Source organism: Macaca mulatta, chromosome 4 (assembly GCF_049350105.2).
Source record: "Macaca mulatta isolate MMU2019108-1 chromosome 4, T2T-MMU8v2.0, whole genome shotgun sequence".
In the NCBI taxonomy this organism is placed as follows: domain Eukaryota; kingdom Metazoa; phylum Chordata; class Mammalia; order Primates; family Cercopithecidae; genus Macaca; species Macaca mulatta.
Window position 1 is genome coordinate 171575022 of NC_133409.1, and position 23320 is coordinate 171598341.

The 23320-nt window shown below is 39.2% G+C and overlaps 2 protein-coding genes across 4 annotated transcripts in view; one reads left to right on the top strand and one right to left on the bottom strand.

The window, feature by feature from the left end:
• TMEM170B (transmembrane protein 170B) overlaps window positions 1-12878 on the bottom strand; it is a 39060-nt gene extending 26182 nt beyond the window's left edge. Inside the window, exons 1-2 of one of the 3 annotated variants that reach the window (XR_013416008.1) lie at window positions 12213-12834; window positions 4372-4564 (exon numbers count right to left, since the gene is read on the bottom strand). Coding sequence is in view for 2 of the 3 variants with exons in the window: in XM_077998461.1 (XP_077854587.1) it covers window positions 12213-12535 (323 nt within the window). In the remaining variant the exon portion in view is untranslated. 3 annotated transcript variants of the gene reach the window in all.
• LOC144340568 (uncharacterized) overlaps window positions 12809-23320 on the top strand; it is a 29555-nt gene continuing 19043 nt past the window's right edge. Inside the window, exon 1 of the mRNA XM_078000957.1 lies at window positions 12809-13300. Within this exon, the coding sequence (XP_077857083.1) occupies window positions 12939-13300 (362 nt within the window). The 5' untranslated portion in view covers window positions 12809-12938. The remainder of the gene's footprint in view (window positions 13301-23320) is intronic.

Below are 23320 nucleotides of genomic sequence, written 5' to 3' on the forward strand. Positions count from 1 at the left end.
CCTGGTAGTACCAACCCACAGGCAGTTCACATCTCCTGCCTCTCTACCCTCCCAGAAACAGGTTCCTCCTCCACCCCCTACCTCTTCTTGTGCTGTCTTCACAATTCCATTGCCTGGTTCTTCTGAACTCAACAAGCCACAAAAGAACTACTCAATCTAAAGGTTAGCTTCTCCAGATCACTGAGCTCCTTACTGATGACTGACATTTTCACTTCTGTTCATCAGTGTTTACCACAGAGACTGGCATATAACTCATAATCAAGAAATATCAGGATTAATCCTTGAAAATGCTAGACTGTGCTATTTAAACATGATTCTACCTATCAAGACAGCTTTTTGCTTTTCTAACCACCTTGTTTTTACAGACACTTCATCCCCTCACCTGCTATGATGTCCCTAGTCTTCCCTTAGCCTCATTCCTTTCTCCCCATACCCACCTTTAACACTGTCTTAGCCAGTGTTGAGCAGGCCCCCAGGAGTCCCCACCACACCCTTGTGCAGTCTGCTCGCACAATGTTCCAGAGCTGGTCTGCGTATGACCAACAGAATACAGCAGACAGGATGGTGTATCACTTCCAAGATTAGGCTATCAAAGACTGTGGCTTCCATTTTGGTTTCTCTTCCTGTGTGTTTGTATTCATGTGTGTGTGATCTCTCACTCTGAAAAAACCATGTTGTGAGTAGCCCTGTGGAGAAGGCCTCCCACCGCCTGCCAAGAGCCACAGGAATGCACCTGGGAGCTGACCCCCCAGCCCCAGGTAAGTCTGCAGAGAATGCAGTAGTCCTGGCTGACAGCCTGACTGGACACAGTAAGACCCTGAGCCAGAACCAGCATTCCTGACCATCGGAGACTGTATGAGAAAATAAATGTGTCTTGTGTTAAGCTGCTGAATTTGGGGGTAATGTCATTCAGCAATAGATAACTAATACGAAGATGTGTAAGTTAATACTCAAGAATATAAGCTTCTTGCAAATAGTTACCATGTATTTATCTTTGTATCTCTGACATCACCATGTCCACTGTAAAGTTACTCAAATGTTTGCTCAACTGGACTGACAGTGGGAATTTTTCAAGTCACGGCTTACATACTCTGTAAGCAAGGGCAAAATATTCTCTGCCTGTTTCCTCACTTTTAAAAACCGAATTAATAATAGTGTCTACCTTGTGGGATTATTGTGAGGCTCAAATGAAATAATACATGTAACATTCTTAGAACAATGCCCAACATATTAAAAGGTGTTAAAGAAATGTTAACTACTAAAAGTAAAATTTCTAAGAAGGAAATCACTTTCGTTCCTTAGTACTGAAACCCTGGGTATATATTTTTTTATATAAGAATCATAAAATCTGTCAGGGTAAAGTGTTGGTTTAAAAAAAAAAAAAAAAAGATGTGGCTGGGCACAGTGGCTCACGCCTGTAATCCCAGTACTTTGGGAGGCTGAAGCGGGTGGATCACCTAAGGTCAGGAGTTTGAGACCTGCCTGACCAACATGGTGAAATCACATCTCTATTAAAAATACAAAAAATTAGCCGGCCATGGTGGTGTGCACCTGTAATCTCAGCTACTCAGGAGGCTGAAGCAGGAGAATCACTTGAACCCAGGAGGCACAGGTTGCAGTGAGCCAAGATTGCGCCACGGTACTCCAGCCTGGGTGACAAAGCGAGACTCCGCTTCAAAAAAAAAGAAGAAATTATATAAGCCATGGCAGGATTATGAAAAAAAATTAGAGGCAGGGTACAGTGGATCGTGCCTGTAATCCTAGCATTTTGGGAGGCCAAGGCGGGCAGACTGCTTGAGTCTGGGAGTTTGAGACCAGCCTGGGAAACACAGTGAGACCCCGTCTTTATTTCTAAAAAGTTAGAAAACCTGATGTACATGTAAGTATATGGGATAACATATCAAATGAAGGGGAGTAATGGAGTATGTTAATAAGCTAATGTTAATTGATCTAGTAACCTACATTCCTCAAAACTATTTTCATTTTTTTCAAGTCCTACTACAACAAGTAGACAAATGCTCTTAGATTATATTCCATGATTATCATAACACAAGCAGCTGGACTCCAGTTAGAAATTGTGTTCTTCCTATTTGCATAAAGTTTGATGAAAAAAGTCTTTTTCTTTCAAGGCTTAATCTACTTAGCTAAAGTCAGGAAATGGAATGTGACAGTCTAATGAGGCGTCCTTTAAATGTGTTGCTACTGCCACTGTTTATTCTATGATTATTTTATTGTGCATGTAGTCATTAAAAACATAAAATTAACTTATCACACTTGATATAATCACATATATTAAATAATAAATTATATGCTCACTTTATAGAAAATTAGATGCATGCAAAATGCTTTATAAAGTGTCTGATACATAGTGAGGGTTCAATAAATATAGCCACCAGTAGAATTATTCATCTGATACTATAGTAAGTTCAACATGCTACACTCTCTGGGCTCTCCTCTTACCTCTGACCACTCTTAATTCCAATTTCCTTCCTTAGTTTCAATTCCTTGTCCCCATCCCTACCTCCTCCCTCTTCTGTTTAGGTTTCTTTTCCATAGAAAATATATCCCTAGAAATTGTGACTCCTCTTCATGAACTATCTTACTTTCTTAGACCTTCCTTTCAATCACTAAGCAAAGATAAATATATTTTATTATCATAGTTAATATTAAAGAATCAAAATTATAACTCAAGCAGTCCCAATACTTATCCAGAAAATGGTTCAGATCTAAGAAATGTCATGTGGACCTTGCACTTGGTATTGCTAGAGGATATGAATTTATGATTCAAAAATAATGAGACAGAAATTAAGAAAATAAAAACTTAATGACAAATGGTAAAAACAAAAAACAATCTCTAATGACAATTTTGGTTTTTAAAAATTATAGCATCTTCATTCTCAATAAGATATACAGGTAAGCCTCCTAAGAAGTTAAATCCTATGAAGGACATATCATACTGGTACTTATTAATTGACTCTGTACCATCAAGGGTAAGGACTTTTCACATTTTTTTTTAAAAGTAAAATGGAGGTCTGACACAAATACTGAAAAGTAGCACATATCTTTAGGGCTACCTTTACAAAACATAAATAAACTCTAAGTAGACATTTGAGGTAACTTTACCTACTTAAACTCACCTCCTATAATAGGGCATCGAGGAAGAGGAACTTAACCTAATGGTAAGCTAGAATACAGAGTAACCCCGAGAGAAGCATGCCTGCTTGGGAATACTACTGAAGGAAGGTGCTGACTATACCAGTATGAATGTGAACAATTCCAAATACATATACCAAATATTCACTTTCTTTTATTTTTTTCTTTTGACTGACACTAAATATTAAAACAAAAACGGCTTAGCAACTATAATGCCTCAAAGGGAACTCTAATGTAGTATGTATATGTGCATGTGTATACACATCCTAAATATACATATATACAATACAATACTCCCCGTTTATCTGCAGTTTCACTTTCTGCAATTACAGTTACCCACTATTGACTGTTGTCTGAAAATAGATGAGTATAGTACAACACAGTATTTTGAGAGCGAGACCATATTCATATAACTTTTATTACAGTATATTGCTATATTGCTCTATTTTATTATTGTTGTTGTTAATCTCTGACTCTGCCTAAGTTCTAAGTTAAACTTTATCATAGGTATACACGTGTAGGAAAAAACAGTACAGGCATGTGTTGCTTAAGGACGGGGATACATTCTGAGAAATGTGTCATTTGGCCATGTCATTATTGTACAAACATTATACAGTGTACTTACACAAACCTGGATGGTAGAGCCCAACATATATTCCTTTGAGGCTATACGGTCTAGCCTATTGCTCCTAGGCAACAAACCTGTATAGCATGTTACTTTACTGAATACTGCAGGCAATTGTAAGCCAATGGGAAGCATTTGTGTCTCTAAACATAAAAAAGGTTCAGTACAAATATGGCATAAAAGATTAACAAATGGGATATCTGTATGGGGAAGTTACCATGAATGGAGCTTGCAGGCCTGGAAGCTGCTCCAGGTGAAACTGTGAGTGAATGTGAAGGCCTCGGATGGACATTATCGTACACTGCTGTAGACTTTATAAACACTATGCACAGGCTACACTGAATTTACTTTTAAAATATTTTTTGTACTTCAATAATTAACCTTAGCTTACTGTAACTTTTTTACTTTATAAACTTTTAAGTTTTAACTTTTTAACTCTTTTCTAATCACATTTAGCTTAAAACACAAATATATTGTACAGCTGTATGAAAAATACTTTATATTCTTATTTTATAAGCTTTTTTCTACTTCTAAAACAAAAAAAATTTTTGTTAAAAACTAAGACCCAAACAGACATATTAGCCGAGGCCTACCACAGGGTCAGGATCATCAACATCACTGTCTTCCACCTCCACACCTTGTCTCGTGGAAAGTCTTCTGGGGCAATGACAGGCAGGGAGCTGTCATCTCCTAAGGTAACAATGTCTTCTTGTGGAATTGCTCCTGAAGGATCCGCCTGAGGCTGTTTTACAGTTTTGGGTTTTTTTTGGTAAGTAGGGGTACATTCTAAAATAACAATTAAAAATCTAGTAAATATATAAACCAGTAACACAATTGTTTGTTACCAAGTATTATGTACTGTACATAACTACATATGCTCTACTTTTATACAACAGGCAGTACAGTAGGTCTGTTGACACCAGCATCACTATAAACATGTGAGTAATGTGTTGCACTATGACATTAGGACGGCCATGATCTCAGTAGGTGATAGAATTTTTTTAGCTCCATTCTGAAATTATGGGACCATCATCATATGAGGTCCTTCTTTGACTGGAAAGTTACATGGCACATGACTGTATATATGCAGTTCAGAAATATCCATGGTTTCAGGCATCCACTGGGGGTTTTAGAACATATTGCCCTTGAATAAAGGGGACTACTACTAGTACTACTACTACTACCACACACACACACACACACACACACACAGAGAGAGAGAGAGAGAGAGAGAGAAAGCCTTTTAACCTTCATTCCAGGTTGAATTCCCAGCCTCCCAATGCTTATTACCAATAAAAAGAAGGGAACACCTGCCCCCACATTGGCTGCTGACACTGGGAGAGACCAGCCTGAAGCAGCCCTCATCTTTTTCCCACGGAGCAATTATCCCTTTCCTAACACCAGCCAAGTTTTGTATTTATACTGGGGTTTACAGACCCTGCCCTTTTCTAAATAAAAATTCTTCTCTAAACTCTTAGCAACCAAATTTGGGTCAGAACACTAAGATGGAAGCCAAAATAGTTAAAGAAAATAAAAGTAAAGCAAAAAAAAAAAAAAAAAATTAATTGTAGATTTTTTAAAAGTCTAGTTACCTAAAAAACTGTATATACAATATTGACTCTCGTTTTAGATTGGGGTTGGGAATTTAGAACATATTCAAAGAAAATCTATTTGAGAAAGAAAGGAAGCTATTTATCTCTCTACTTTAGAAGCATATAACTGATACAGTTAAACAATTTAGGAATCTTGTGAAAAACGCACTTAAAGAAGTGATATATACAGAAAGATAATTTTGGCAATAGTTATTAAGTGATAGATATGGGGTTTCGAGGGATTAATATGCTCGATATGGAATCCCCATACAAGTGTCTCCAAGGTAGAGGAAATAAATAGCAGGCTGAACTTGGTGGGAGTTCTAAAACTGGCTAGATGATAAATATGGATCACTAGCTTTTACAAAGGCAATGGCAACTTAAAATTTAGAAAGCCTAATGTATTACATTTTCCAGTATATTTCATTTTCTGGACAAATTAGTTCCATTCATACATATTCAGGCTCGCTGATGCAAATACTTACCAGGGTACCCTTAAGTACAGGATGAATATCCCTTATCTGAAATGCTTGAGACCAGAAGGATTTCAGACTTCAGATTTCGGAATATTTTCATGCGATTTACTGATTCAGCATTCCTAACTTGAAAATCTGAAATCTGAAATGTTCTAGTATTTCCTTTGAGTGTCATGTTGGTGCTCAAAAAGTTTAGGGTTTTGGAGCATTTTGAATTTCGAAATTTCAGATTAGGAATGTTCAACCTGTACTGTAATATTTATTCTCTCTTGACCTGCCTGAGTTAACAAGCTATGTAGGAGAACAAGGAAAGGCAGAGAACAAATGGCCAGGAAACTCTGGTTCCAGTCCTGCCTCTGTCATTAAATAACTGATCTCAGCCATGTCACTTCACTGATGGAGTGATTATTTCAATATTTCTGAAATTAAGTCAGAGTTCTGGCTGTAAAATGTTAAGATGTTTGTAGTTCTCATGATTACTTTTTAAGAATTTATTTTTGTTAATGTGGTACATAAACAAGACTACTTTCTAGCGGTCAGTCTCCAAGATAAAAAGGTCAGTATATTTTCCCACTTCACCCATTGGGATAATACAAAAAGTGAAGAATCACATCACATCTCTTTGTTTGTACATGGGAAAAAAACACTAGTGACAGCATATTTTCCTTTCATTTGGTATTTAATTAACCAGAATGCCTATTAAGCAAATTTGTGCAAATCCTTCACACAGTTATTTCTTAAATCCAAGTAGCCCTGGTTCTACACTACGCTCCTTTCTCTTAGTTTCATTTCCAAGTTTATAATGATGATAAAAATGCCTTCTGACTTAACAGTATGTGTTATCATATTATGAAAAAAGATAATGACTTTTTCATTTATTAGCTATCAGATCTAAGCAAGTTACTCTTTGCTTCAGTATCTGAATCTGTAAAATAAGAATAATCTCTCTCAGGAATAATACACTCTCTCAGGAATAATAGTACAGAAAACTACACTCAATAAGCATTTGCATGTTTTAAAGGTATGTATAAAAACGATTTACGGCCGGGCGCGGTGGCTCACACCTGTAATCCCAGCACTTTGGGAGGCTGAGGCGGGCGGATCATGAGGTCAGGAGATCGAGACCATCCTGGCAAAAACGGTGAAACCCCGTCTCTACTATAAATACAAAAAAATTAGCCAGGCATGGTGGCGGGCACCTGTAGTCCCAGCTTCTAGGGAGGCTGAGGCAGGAGAATGGTGTGAACCTGGGAGGCGGCAGAGCTTGCAGTGAGCGGAGATCGCGCCACTGCACTCCAGCCTGGGCCACAGAGCCAGACATCGTCTCAAAAAAAAAACAAAAAAACAAAAACAAAACAAAACAAAAAAAACGATTTATACGAGTTGCTTAACACTTCATTCCTCTTAAACAGCATATTCACTCCAAGAGATGCAGCTGAGCAACAATGCAATGTAGAATGTTTAAATCATACAACTGTTAAAATTTTTAAAATTCACCTCAATAAACACGTATTTATCATTTATTATGTACCAGGTACTATAATGCTAGGGTATAAGAATTCAAAGGTGAGGCAATGGATGGACCCTCAAAAAGCTCACAGTCTAGAATCGATAAATACAAATTATAACGTAATTGAAAAACATAAAAAAGGTATGTACAAAGAGCAGAAGCAGCAAGATAAAGCAAGAAACTCATTTTGCTTGAAGAAAGTAAGGAGGAAGTAGCTGAAGTAGCATGGTAAAGAAGAAAGAGGAGTCTAGAGGCAAAGACTTGGGTCTAAAGCCCAGCTCAGTCATATACTGGCTATAAGATTTGGGACAATTTAATTTACCTCTCTGAGTTTCCTTTTAAATGTACTTTGAAGAGTTACTCTGAAAATTAGAAATAATATATGTAAAGTGCCTAACACATAGTGGTCATTCAACAAATGACAGATGTTTCAGAAGTTGTGTTTACTTGCCTCTTTTTAGTAGACTAAATTGTAAATGGCACTGTAGGCAGCATCTGTTAACTAATGATTAAGATACACATGGGATCACTAAGGTCACTAGCATGGAGAAAGCCACAATGAATCCTATCAGAATATTACCACTTACAGACTGCCACTGTTGAGATGTGGTTCCTAACATGTTGTACACTCAACCACTAGTGAAACATATTTCTAATCTGGTTTTTTCTGCATTTTTACTCTGACGCCTAGAATTTTACATATTCAGACAATAGTTATTTCCTAGTAGAGGTTCCCATGTTCCTCGGTCCCACCGCAGTCCAAGTTTGGGATGTTCGGCATATCCTTTATGAAATGGCAAGGTCCAATGAGCAACTGGCAAGTATTAAGATCATATTGAAAGACAACTGGAGCTAACCTTGGATGAATAACTACAATTATCAGCTTCATGGCTGACTTGTGGAACTGGCGGCAATTATAATCATTAGAATCTTACTTATTTAAAAATATTGTTGAAGCTGGCCAGGAGTTAAGTTACATTTACATTTACTCTATGGCTCCCAAAGCTAACTTTCTCTAAAAGCCCTTTGATGAGCTAAGCCAGTGACTAACATCTACAGGCATACCTTGTTTTATTGTACTTCACTTTATTTTGGCTTTTACAAATGGTAACTTTGAGGCTACCCTGTGTCAAGCAAGTCTATCAGTACCATTTTTCCAACAGCAGGTGCTCACTTGGTGTCACATTTTGATAATTCTCACAATATTTCAAATTTTATTATTGTATCTGTTATAGGGATCTGTGATAAGTGATCTTTGATGTTACTATTGTAATTGTCTGGGGGTGCGACAAACTGCGCCCATATAAGACAGGGAACTTACTCGATAAATCTTGTGTGTCTTCTCACTGCTCCACCAGCCAGCCATTCCCCAGTCTCTCTCCCTCTTCTCAGGCTTCCCTATTCCCTGAGATACAGTATTGAAATCAGGCCAGCTAATAACCCTACATTGGCCTCTAAGTGTTCAAGTGAAAAACAGAGTCAGATATCTCACTTTAAATCAAATGCTAGAGATGATAAAGCTTAGTGAGGAAGGCTCGTTCAAACATAAGTTAGGCTAAAAGCTAGGCCTCTTGTACCAAACAGCCAAGTTGCAAATGCAAAGAAAAGTTCTTAAAGGAAATTAAAAGTGTTACACTAGTGAACACACAAATGATAAGAAAGCAAAACAGACTGCTCTCAGATATGAAGAAAGTTTGAGTGGTCTAAATAGAAGACGAAACCAGCTACAACACTCCCTTAAGCCAAAGCCTCATCCACAAAAAGGCCCCAACTCTCTTCAATTCCGTGAGGAAGCTGCAAAAGAAAGTTTGATACTAGCAGATGTCGGATCTTGAGATTTAACAAAAGACACCTCTATATCATAAAAGTGCCAGATGAAGCAGCAAATGCTGACGTAGAAGCACAAATTATCCAGATGATCTAGCTAACTGATGAAGGTGGCTACCCCAAACAACAGATATTCCATGTAGATGAAACAGTCTTATATCAGAAGAAGATGCCATTTAGGACTTGCATAGTTAGAGAGAAGTCAATGCCTGACTTCAAAGCTTCAAAGGACAGGCTGACTCTTTTTAGGAGCTAATGCAGCTGGTGACTTTATATTAAAGCCAACGCTCATTTACCATTCTCGCGCCCTTGAGAATTAAGCTAAATCTACTCTGGCTGCACCCTATAAATGAAACAAAAAAGCCTGGATGACAGTACATCAGTTTATAGCATGGCCCACTGAATATGTGAAGCCCGCTGTTGAAAACTGCTCAGAAAAAAAGATTCCTTTCATTCTAATGAGTATTTTCTTCACTGACAATGTACCTGGTCAACCAAGAGCTGTGATGGAGATGTCCAACTAGATCAATGTTGTTTTCATGCCTGCTAATACAACATTCATTCTGCAGACCATGGATCAAAGTGATTCTGACTTTCTAGTCTTATTATTTAAGAAACACACTGTGTAAGAAAGCTAAAACTGCCAGAGATAGTGATTCCTCTGATGGATCTGAGCAAAGGAAATTGAAAACCTTTTGGAAAGGAGTCACCATTCTACGTGCCATTAAGAACAATCGTGACTCATGAGAAGAGGTCCAAATATCAACTTTCATAGGAGTTGGAAAGCAATTAACTCCATTCCTCATGGATGACTTTGAGGGGATCAATACTTCAGTGGAGGAAGTAACCACAGGTGTAGTTGAAATAGCAAGATAACTACAATTAGAAGTGGAGTCTGAAGATGTGACTGAATTGCTGCAATCTCATGATAAAGTTTGAATGGATGAGGAGTTGCTTCTTAGGGATGAGCAAAGAAAGTGGTTTCTTGAGATGGAATCTACTATTGGTGAAGATTATGTGAACACCAGTGAAATGACAACAAAGGATTTAGACTATTACATAAACTCGGTGGATAAAGCCGCAGCAGGGTTTGAAAGGATTGACTCCAATTCTGAAAGTTCTACTGTGGGTAAAATGCTATCAAACAGCATCCCATGCTACAGAGAAATCTTTCATGAAAGGAAGAGTCTATTGCTCTTCCTTAGTGGCAAACTTCATTGTTTTAAGACACTGCTGTCATCCCAATCTCCAGCAATCATCACCTTGATCAGTCAGCAGTCATTAACACAAAGGCAAGATCCTCCACCAGGAAAAAGGTAACATCCTTGCTGAAGACTCAGATGATCATTAGCATTTTTCAGCAATAAAGTATTTTTAAATTAACGTCTGTACTTTTTTTTCAAACAATGCTATTGCACATTTAAAGACTACAGGTAAAATGTAACTTTTACATGCACTAGGAAAACAAAAAATTCATTTGACTCACTTTATTGCAATATTTGCTTTCTTGCAGTGTTCTGGAACTAAACCTGCAATATTTCCAAGGTATGCCTGCACGAATATATGTTAAGTCCCTACTTTTCATTTGACTTCAACAAAAATTGGTACAGTTCAAATACCAAACAGTGGATAAATGCAAGAAAAATCAGAAGTAAGATAAAGCAGTCTACTTCGAAATTCAATTGAATCATGAGATGATCTTTATGTCCATTTAGTTTTCCAGAATTATAACAATATGCTCCTTACCGGCAATCAACACGTACAGTCAGTCTGTTTCAAGTTAAATAACCACAGCTTAAAAGTGAGGATAGCATCAAGCAATCCAGAATCTACTTTAACTGTATAGTTTCTATTCAAAGAAACCAGTGTCCTTCAAGTTGTCTTTTGTGGTATATAATTCCATAAAATTTTCTTCTATGAATGTATTCTATACCATGCCAGACTTTATATCTGTTATATATGTGAACACATGTTATATTTGTAAAATACTCATAACACTCTTAACCAGTTTGACAAAATGCATTTTGAAATACTAACGTTCTATTGAAATTAACTGCCTTACACATTTTCAAGAATTAAATCCTGAGTATGTTTTTAAGAATTTTTTTTCTCTGAAAAGCAGGCACTGAGGAGTCACCAAATCGCAACTGAATCTCTTTCTCGTAAATTCTACTTTAGAGAATAATTTTTAAATTCGGAACTCAACGTATAACGTAAGCATTTCCACACAACAAAACCAGAAGTTTCTTCATAAAGCAAATCTACAGACTGAATAAAAATATTGTGTGTATTATCACCCACTTTTACAAACAGAAATTGATGTTGTAAGGCCAATTCCTGACAGCCTTAATAAATGAACGGAAATACACAAAATTATCAAAAGTCTCAGAAGCAGCAGCTGGAGGCCTGAGGGAAAGAGACAGACAGACAAAAGGAAATGGGAGGAGAAGGAGATATATGAAGCTAACATGCTTAGACTGCACTAGACCTTAGCTCAGCCCCGATCCACTGTAATTTGCTCAGTTATCTACATCGCCCAAAAAAATTAGCGGTTGAAAAGCAAATCGACCATTGTGGGCAGTGATTTTAGGTCCTACATTTGGCTTGAGACTTGCCAGAAAGAAAAAGAGCTAAATCAGAAAAAGATGTAAATAGCAAGAAGCGATGTGTGTGGAAGGGGGAGGGGAAGAGGGTAATGGAATAAAAGCGAACCGCGCTCAAGTCTCAGCACTAAAGCTACTCCGCGCTTACTACAGAGGCCGGGCCGCCGCCGGGAGCTCTCCCAGTGCAGGGCAGGAGCGGGGGTCGCGGATGCTCACCCCGCGACTCAGGGAAGGGGGTGGCGGGCGCCGGCGCCCCCAGGACACGCGCGGAGTGGCTCCAATTAACACCTTCCTCGCCGTGACCTGGAGCTCCGAGCGGGGCGCGCACGGGGGTGGGGCGGCGAGGAGTGTGTCCCCTCCCCGGGAAGGAGAAGACAGGAGCGGGGAGGACCGCATCCCCGTCACCAGCCCAGGCGCGTCAATTACCCGTGAGGTTCCTCAGCACCGTCCCGTGGGCCCAGAGGCTCAGGACCTGCTGCACCGACAGGTTGATCATGGAGTGGTCGCCCCCCTCCGCCTTCATCTTCCCCGAGGGGCGCCCGCCGCACTCTCCTCGGGTGCCGGGCGGCGGCGGCGGCGGCTGCGAGGCTTGGGGGGCGGCGGCGGGTGCGCGGCTCCTCCAGGCCGCCGCCGCCGGTGGAGGCTGCGGGACGCCGGGCCGGGCGCTGCTGCTGCTGCAGCCGGAGGTCCTCCGTGGGGCGGCCGCTCAGCGAGTCTCCCAGGCAGCCCCCTCCCCGCCGGGGAGACATTGAGGACGGCGGACGGAGGAGGGAGGGGAGGGGGCCGGGCGCCGTCCCCGCGCGGCCGGACTCGGGGCGGAGGAGGCCGCCGCCGCGCCCTCTCAGGGGCAGCGCCGCGCCGCGGGGGCCGGACACGCGAGGAGGCCGAGGTCACGCCGGGAGGCCGGTGCTGACGGGCAGCCGGCAGGTGCAGCCCCCGACAGGGCCCAGCTCATCGCCGCCGGAGGACGAAGAGACGCGGGACCGGCCGGAGGCTGCGGCAGCACCTGCCGCCCGCCTGCCCGCCCTCGGGTCGCCGACACTCGAGGAACCGCCCCCTCCACCCGCAGCCGGCGGCGGGCCGCTCGTGCGCGCGCGCGCGCGCCTCTCAGCGCCGGTCCCTCCTCCCCTACCCGCCCCGGAGCCGCTGCGCATGCTCACTCCCCCGCTCCCCGCGACCCGCCGCCCTCCGACAGCCAGTCGGCCCCAAAGCCCTCCTTCTCGTTCTCCCCTCGCGCTCCAGCTCGCGTGGCTGACAGCGCCGAGCGTCGGCCCGCAGTGGGGCGGAGGGAAGTGCGGTCTACGTCACTGGCGCCACCGCCGGGCCTTACTGCTGATTGGGCGCTCCAAGGGAACCGCCTCCACACCCCCCACCCCCGGACCCCGGGCGCGCGCCCTGGGAGACCTGGAGACCTGGAGCCCTCGCCCTGGCCCTGCTGGGTGCGCGCTGTGCGGGCGGCGTGGGCGGTGCGGGCGGTGCAGGAGCCCGCGCTGCAGGGGCAGCCCTGACCCAAGGTGGGGTTGCTGAACTCGGTGAGGTGGATGCTGTGACAGTTCACATTTTTGCCTTAAAATGTAATGCTTTTGGTAAAGATGCTTACGTGTAACTTTTTAAAAGGTATAAATATCTCAGCATTTAGATGTATTAATTTGCGGGGTTTTTTTTCTGAGCCTGAATCGAATGACCTGGATAGGTCACTTACTTGCAGAATGCGTGTTAAAACCCCTAAAACACAAATAGACCCGCGTTATCATTCTGCTAATCCCTCTTCCCGCAGCAAGAACTTGGGCCTCCCAGGGTTCCAGGACCTGACATTACCTGTTTACTCCAGGCTCAGCAGGTGTCCTAATCCTCACGGCCATCGCCGGCTCTAGTCCCCCGCTTTTTTGGTGGTAGTATTCTTTTATCTAAATTGTGCCTGTTATTTTTTTCCCTCGAATTTAAACTCGACCTCTCTCCCCATCATTTGCTGTCTTTCTTCATGTCCAGCGTTAGCCAGAGAAGCATCTAAAATCCTACTACAAGTTAAACTCCTCGAAATGTGAAACTTTAAAAAATAAAGATTTAAGTTTTAGCAATAACACAAATATGCAGTAGCCAGCCCCTCCCCCCACCTTTTTTCAACCCTTCTGCCATCTGGATAAAGAAAAATTTACAAAGAGAAGTGAAGAAATACCTGCTATAGCTAAATCATCAAATATATTTGACAAAGCACTGAAGGGTTGAATTACCTGTCAAATGGTGCTCTTGGTGGTCACTTTAAAATAATATTTACCTACACACATTTATTTATTTATTTGTATTTTCTTTTTGATGTCACAACATAAGAGAAATTTTTGCACCATTAATAGGAATTGAGCCAAAACTCATAATGTAGAATTTATCTTCCTCCTAGAATTTAGACTTAATTAGATCTATTAAGATTACAGAATATCAAACCTAAAAGAGGCTTTAACATTTTTTATAGTTTTATTTTACAGATAGGGAAACGGATTCTGTGAATTAAGTGACTTGACAGAGATGACAGCACTTCAGAGCCCAGTTTCTGAATTCCTGGTCTATTATTCTTTCTAGCAACCCCATTATCTTTCTTAACCCACTATTAACTCCCTCACCTTAAGATTCTCGATGGGGAAGTGCAGGTTACCTAATAATATTCTTAAGGGACTTGGCATTACATAATTACTGATGTTAGGGAATGTGACCACATTCAGTGAAGGGTTCACAGCAAACTCCCTGAGCAGGGACTCATTAAACTCTCATATCAGAAACCTTTAGTTAGTTTAAGTTCTTCAGATTGCACACTGTTATTTAAAACACAGTAGCATGCAGTGAAAATATTCAGAACTTGGGACAGTGCCTGGCACGTGTACCACAAATATTTGTTGAATGAATCACTGAGTGATCTTCATAGAAAATTAAGCATTGTTCCTGTTCTGAATAAATATTTTTTACAGAATCCAAGTGTTCATGTCAGGAAATGAGAAAAACACAGCAATGAAGCCTCAAGTCAGTAATGTTCTTTGCTACCCAACAACTTCTCCCCTGCTGTTCAGTTCAATTTAATTGGCGTCTATATTTTTTTGGCATCTACTATCTGTAATGTTCTGTGCAAGGTGTTATCTGTAAGATTTGAAGATAAGGTCTCTACTCTCTAGGCTATTTAACTCAGGTTTGCGTTGATAAAGGTAATGATCTTGGATAAAGGTAAAGAATCTTAAAGTTGGAAGCTTATATCCTTAAGAGAATTAGACATTTTCCCAACAGCCAGAGTTATGAAACCCAAAACTGAGTTAATACAAATGAAAGTTATGGAATTTATTTCCTACAGATTTTTGATACTGAATAATACGCCAATTCAGGAATGGTTTAGTCACCATCCTGTTGGAAATCAGGGAACACCCCAAGTGAATCCAAAAATTTCCTTTCAACTCTGTGCCCTTCAGCATGAAACAATTCACAAATGTAGTTCATAAACCAAAATTCCTGGTTTATTTCTCACACATAGGTGAGGGAACACACATTAGCCTTAGTCATTTTAAAAACTGTCCAGAGACAACCTAGAGGAAAGCTCTTAAAATCAATTAAAATATAAAATGATATTGATCCTTTGAGAAAAACATTTTCAGGTATCTTTTCAGCAGCACCCCACTCTACTGGTATCAACTTACCGTATTAGTCCATTTTCACGCTGCAGATAAAGACATACCTAAGACTGGGCAATTTATAAAGATAGAGATTTAATTGGACTTACGGTTCCATGTGACTGATGAAGCCTCACAATCATGGTGGAAGGCAAGGAGGAGCAAGTCTCGTCTTACATGGATGGCAGCAGGCAAAGAGAGAATGAGGAAGATGCAAAAGTGGAAACCCCTGATAAAACCATAAAGAGTCAATATCATTCCTCCCCTGGCCCCTGCCAAACCTGATGTCCTCACATTTCAAAATCAATCATGCCTTCACTACAGTCCCCCAAGGTCTTAAGTCATTTCAGCATTAACTCAAAAGTCCACAGTCCAAATTCTCATCTGAACCGAGGCAAGTCCCTTCCGCCTATGAGCATGTAAAATCGAAAGCAAGTTAGTTACTTCCTACATACAATGGTGATACAGGCATTGGATAAATACAGCCATTCAGAATGGGATACATTGGCCAAAACAAAGGGGCTACAGGCCCCGTGCAAGTCCAAAATCTAGATTGATTCAGCCTGATTCAGCTCAGTCCAGCTCCACGGGTCTTCTTATTTCATACCTGAGGCTGAGGAAGATGTCACGCTCTGAGTATGTGCCATTCTCATGGTATAGGGCTGGAACCAGGACTATAATGGGACACTGGCCTTGCTTGCAAGTCTTGATAACAGACTCTGAAACACTCTGTTATCAAGATAAATAATACACTAATGTAATATTTTTAAAAATAAAAATTCATGCAAAAATCCATGATTAATGAAATACCAAAATTGTAAATAAACACAGAATCTGACCCTGCACTTGCAAGACCTTGTCTCACCCATCTCATCCTTATCACAGCTCTGGCATGAAAAAGAGGGGCAGGGCTAAACTACACAGGTGCACTTAAAGTTCATGCTTAGATATGGGGTCCATGTCACATACATGTCACATGTCCACATTCCCTTGTTTGAAGCAAATTGCATAGTTAAGCCCCTAAGTGAATGGGATAAAAAAGTATATTCTGCCTACAGAGAAGGATGGAAAGAATGAATGGGAAGGGGCAACAAATGATAGTGAACAAATAATGCAGTCTAACACAGGCTGAGTGAGGTAAAGTCTTCTACAAATAATATATTTCAGCGTATATTTCTGTGTACTTTTTGTAGTTTGCGCTTTATGAATTTTGATTCTATGTGTTTTAGTGAACACATATGTATGTAAGATTTATGATTTTGTTTTTTTAAATTAAAAATATATTAATTTCCATTATAAAACGCTTTTAAACTTTAGGTGAATCTTGTCTGATGTTAACGTCCTGAGTCCTGCTTTCTGTTTGTATTTGCCTGGCATGTATTTTTCCATTCTTTTTCAACTTTTGAATAATTTTGTTATAGGAGTTTGACATCGTAATCCAATATGAAATTTCTAATTTAATAGAACTTCTAGATAATTTCGAGTCATTGATATGATAAATATGTGGTATTACTTGTATCATAGTTATATTATTCTTTCTATTTTTGTTGCTTCTTTTAAAAAGGTATTTCATGGGTATGGTTTGTGTTTCCTTTGTTTATGTGTTCCTTATAATTTGAAAGGATTGATTTGGTTTTTATATTTTATAGTAATCTCTGTTACCATAACCAATACACACTTTGTCCTCTGTTTAGAATGTATCTAGTGACCATTCACTCTCAGCAATCCTAAAATCATATGACTCCACTTCCTTATAACCTGCTCTTCCTCCCCTTCTCCATCAGATTATAATACAGTATATATTTTTTTCTATTTCTTACTTCTACAGCTAACCTACCTAAGTTTTAATCCTGATTTTATTGCTTTACCAGGAGTGAATATTCAACATTCAGGAGTTACTTAACCTCTGTAACTTTCGGTTTTCTCCTCTGTAAAATGTGAACTATAATGTTCCATTATATGTATAATACACATGTTATGCATTATAGATAGTGTATATTTAATTATAATATTTCCTTGAGATATTTTGAGGATCAAAGTACTTAGTATTTAAGTGCTTAGAGTGGAGTCTGGAGCAGTAAATACTCAATGAATACTAGTTTTTATTACTGTAACATTTAAATGTTAATAGATTTTTTAGAACTGTATGGGAATGGCAATCTTCTAAATAATTATTTGTTTTAAAGAACAAGCAGAAAGAACTTGTGAAGGATTCTCTTGATGGGCAAGAATCTACCTCTTTCCCACCTTTTTTTTTTTTTTTTTTTTTTAAGAGTGATGAATTCATATGACTGTAAACTCTCATGATATGACATGTGATCAGTGAAAAGTCTCCACCGACCCCTGACCCCCAGCCACTTAGGTCCATGCTGCCTGGGAGTTACTTGCCCTTCCTGGGCCATAACACTGTTTCCTTTAGTAAAAGTGTAGAAAGTGATGTTTGGGCATGAAGAAATAATTTAATGTAGGATGGAAACTGTAGTATTAATAGAAGGTAAGTGATAAAATAAAGAATACAGGAGAAATGCAAGTTTAGTGACAAATGTCCATTAAAAATAGCCCTATTCTGCTCCCAAACCTAGACCGTTTACACAATATTGGTAAGAAAATGGGTTTTAGGGGCTCCCAACTGTATGCAGCATTTTAGTTAGGGAAAGAGTATTAGTCAGGATTCTCCCAGAGAAACAGAACCAATAGGTTGCATATGTATAGAAAGACATTTATTATGAGGAATTGGCTCACATGATTACGAGACTGACAGGACCCAGTATCTGCAGGGTGAGTTGGCAAGCTGGCAACCAAGGAGAGCCAATGGTATAGTTCCAGTCTGAGACTGCATGCCTGAGAACCAGGAGAGCCAATGTTTCCATTCAAAGACAGGGAAGAATTCTCCCTTACTTGGGGGAGCCTTTTTACTCTATTCAGGTCTTCAGCTGACTGGATGAGCCCCACCCACATGAGGGAAGGCAGTCTGCTTTATTTCATCCACCAATGTAAAATTACTCTCACCTAAAAACACCCTCACAGAAACACCCCAAATAATGTTTGACGAAATAACTGGATATTCCACGGCCCAGTCATGTCGACACATAAAATTAACCATAATTCTATTTAACACACAAAATTAACCATCTGAGAAATTCAGGAGATTTGAAGACACCTGGGTTATACAGTATGTTCAACAAGGCATGACCCTCCTATTATTGAAAGAAGCCTTGAAACGAGAAGTGGAGTTGTCATGAACAGCTTGAAAACCATCGTTTATTTAACACTTTCTATCTTTCATATACCAATCTATAAACTGTTAACCGTCACAACACACTTTTAAGGTTGTGCTGCTATTAGCTTCACTTTTCAAATAAGGAAATTGTGACTCTGAGCAGCCAGTAACCTGCCAAGGTCACATAGCCCAATACTGTCTGAATCCAAATCCCCAAAATTTAACCATTACTTCCTCAATTTGCCCCTTGTTTTAATAAGACTTCTGAGGCTCAAAACTTACAGGAACTTTAGATCTGCTTGTTGAATGACTTTTGAGGCAGAGATATTCACTGTTCACTAAAATCTCTTCTTCCTGGGCATACAACCTGATACATTTCCCAGCCACCCTTGCAGGGAAGTATGGCCTTGGAACGTGCCCAGATGTGATGTGTGCCACTTCCATGCCTGGCATATCAAAACCTCTTTTAACTGTTGCTCCATACTCTTATTACTTTTCTGACTCATTGGGATGGTGACACTCCAGTATTTTTGAAAGTCACATATCAAAGATGTCAAAGCCAAAGATATCAGCCTGGGTTCTTGAAAGAGTGCATAGAACAGGACACGGAACCCCCAGCTGATCTGGAATCCCCTTTGAACTTCCTTAGTATAGAGCTTATAAAAGAAAATAAAATTTTAAGACCCTGTGAATTTATTATGCCAACAGGGAAGGTAAGCCCTGGAGACTGAGTCATGTCACCTGTTTGGAATTCTGCTTCTTAGGTTGTAGCTTAACTCTCTTCCTCATTGTTCTTGTTCTGTAAATGACTAAGAGAGCCCAGAGCCCAGATCTTCCCTTCCAATCACTGATCTTTGTTATAGATTAGCTGCCTCCTTTATTGTCCTGTGTCTAACTTAGACCAGATGGTGCTCAAGACCCCATAACAGTTACATCTTCCATGTGGAATGTTAAATGTACCTTTCCCAAGGGAAAAAGACCACCTTTTGCTAATCAGATCATTGTAACTATGCATTAAAGCTTAGATAACTTCTACACTTTGGAACACTGGGTTCCGTTCTTTGGAATCTGTACTTCCCAGGTGGGCCATCCCCACATTGTACTTGAACACACTCTCCTTAAACTAGATTTTGACCATTTTGATTATTTTAGATTAGCAAGCTATTGTATTTTGGGACTTTTCCTTCAGTGGTTTAGCTTCCCTAATCAGTATTCCAATACTGCTCTGATAAGAATGCATTATTTTGTATTCCAGGTTTCCAGTGATTCTATTTTTGAAGTCAGTTGGTGAATTCAGCTTACTAATCAAAGCTAGATGATCCAAATTTTCTATAGACACAAACAATTTGAGCATATCTTGTCTATCCACAAAATCCTGCCACCTTGCAACTGGCAAAGGCTGTTTCCTAGAGAATTCATCCACACTACCTTTCTTCACTTATATGACTTTCTAAGTTTTTATATAATGTACATAATAAATGTTACTCCAACACCCTTCTCCATATTAAAGTTCTGTCCAATTGGGTACCTAACCCAATCCATCATAAATTGAATTCAACTAGAAATATTAGTTGCATTAAAAAAATTGAAACTCTGAAAGTAAATTTTCCCAATGGTCTTTTTTTCTTTCTTTTTTAAAATTATTTTTTAATTTTTTAATTATTATGAATACATATTACAATTATTTTTAAATTAAATTTTAATTTTTAAATTATGGGTACATAATAATTGTATTGATGGTGTACATGTGAGTTTCGATACAGGCATACCATTGATCATGACCAAATCAGAGTAATTGGGATATCCTTAGTCTCAAGAATTCATTATTTCTTCGTGTTAGGAACATTTCGATATCACTCTTTCAGTTATTTTAAAACATACAATACATTTTTGTTAACTATGGTCACCCTATTTTGCTACAGAATACTAGCTCTTACTCATTTGATCAAACTATAATTTTTGTGCCTGTTAACCATTCATTCTTTATCTTTTTTTTTTTTTTGAGATGGAGTTTCACTCTTGTCACCCAGGCTGCAGTGCAGTGGTATGAACTTGGCTCATTGCAACCTCCGCCTCCCAGGTTCAAGTGATTCTCCTGCCTCAACCTCCCAAGTAGCTGGGATTACAGGCATGTACCACCATGCCCAGCTAATTTTTGTATTTTTGGTAGAGACGGGGTTTCACCATGTTGGCCAGCCTGGTCTCAAACTCCTGACCTCAAGTGATCTGCCTGCCTTGGCCTCCCAAAGTGCTGGAATTACAGGCTTAAGCCACCAGACCCGGCCTGGTAACCATCATTCTAATCTTTATCTGCACGCATTTAATTATTTAATTTTTAGCTCCCACATATGAGTGAGAACATGTGACATTTGTCTTCTGTGCCTGGCTTATTTCACTTCACATGTCTTCCAGTTCTATCCTAGTTGTTACAAGTGACAAGATTTGATTCTTTTTTATGGCTGAATAATATTCCATCGTGTATATGCATCATATTTTCTTTATCCATTCATCCATTGATAGACCCTTAGGGTGATTCCATATCTTGGCCATTATGAATAGTGCTGCAACAAACATGGGAGTGCAGATATCTTGTCAATGCTTCATGAAAAGCATTCCTTTGGAAATATACCAAGCAGTGGGATTGCTGGATCATATGGTAATTCTATTGTTAGTTTTTTGAGGAAACTTAATGCTATTCTCCACAGTGGCTGTACTAATATACTTTCCCACCGATAGTGTACAAGTGTTCCCCTTTATCTGCATCCTCCCCCAGCATTCATTATTGCTTGTCTTTTGGGTAAAAGCCATTTTAACTGGTGTGAGATGATATCTCGTTGTAGTTTTGGTTTGCATGTAACTGATGATTAGTGATGTTGAGCATTTTTTCACATACCTGTTGCCCATTTATATGTCTTCTTTTGAGGAATGTCTATTCAGATCTCTTGCCCATTTTAAAATCAGATTATTAGACTTTTTTCTTATTGAGTTGTTTGAGCTCCTTATAAATTGTGCTTATTAATTCCTTGCCAGATGAGTAGTTTGCACATATTTCTCCCATTTTGTGGGTTGTCTCTTAACTTTATTGATTGTTTCCTTTGCTGTGCAGAAGCTTTTTAGCATGATGGGATCCCAGTTGTCCATTTTTGCTTTAGTTGCCAGTGTTTTTGAGGTATAGCTCAAGAAATCTTTGCCCAGATCAATGTCTTAGAACATTTCCCTGATGTTTTCTTTTAGTAATTTCATAGTTTGAGGTCCTAATTAAATTTAAGTCTTTAATCTGTTTTGATTTGATCTTTGTATGTGGTGAGAGATAAGGGTCTAGTTTCATTCTTTTGCATATGGATATCCAGTTTTTCCAGCGCCATTTATTGAAGAGACTTTCCTTCCCCCAATGTATGTTTTTGGCACCTTTGTCAAAAATGAGTTCACTCTAAATGCAGGGATTAATTTCTGGGTTCTGTATTCTCTTCCATTGGTCTGTGTGTCGGTTTTTATGCCAGTACCAGACTGTTCGGGTTCCTATAGCTTTGTAGTATTAATATAATTTGAAATCAGGTAATATGATTTCTCCAGTTGTGTTCTTTTTGCTCAGGAGAGCTTTGTCTATTTAGGGCTTTTTGTGGTTCTATATAAATCTTAGGATTTTTTTCCTATTTCTGTGATGAATATTGAATAGTCATTTTTTTATGCCTTCTTAGATAACTTTTTCAAGCTCATATTGTAAATATCTGGGTTAATTGGGAAACTAATGACAATATCTGGCCTATTGTAAAAGTATGAGATTGAATACAAATTTGTAATTTTTATCACTTTCATTTCATTATACTAATTATGTGTGTTAAAAAATAGAATACTTTTTTCCTACCCTCGAAGACCTTAGTATCTATTTAAGGGAGAATAAAAGATACATTAGAAACAATAAAGAAATAGGTAACAAACAGTTACTGAGAACAGATGTATATATGTATATGTATCATATCAAATATATTTATATAATACTAATAAATATATTTGCATTCTATAATCCATATCACATTATAATTGAACATATTGTATGCAATATATATAATATGTATGTATTATGTTTTATTTGTATAATGTATATAGTCATGCATCACTTAATGAGGATTCTTTCTGGGAAATGCATCATTAGTCAATTTTGTCATTGTGTGAACATGGTGGAGTGTATTTACACAAATCTAGATAGTATAGCCTACTTCACACCTAGGCTAGATGGTACAGCCTATAGCTCCTACGCTACAAACCTGTACAGCAGGTTACTGTACTGAATACCGCAGGCAATTGTAACATAATGGGAAGTATTTGTGCATCTAAACACATCTAAATTTAGAAAAGGTACAGTCGCAATACGGCATAAAAGATAAAAATTGGTAGAACTCTATAGGGCACTTACCATGAATGAAGCTTGTAGGATTGGAAGTTGCTATGGCTGAGTCAGTGGGTGAGTGGTGAGTGAGTGTGAAGGCCCAGGACCTTACTGTACACTAGTATAGACTCTATACACACTGCACTCTTAGGCTACCTTAAATTTATTTTAAAAATGTTTCTACAATGATAAATTAGTCTTAGATTACAGTAACAATTTTACTATATAAACTTTTAAATTTTAAAAATGTTCTGACTTTTTGTAATAACACTTAGTTTAAAAC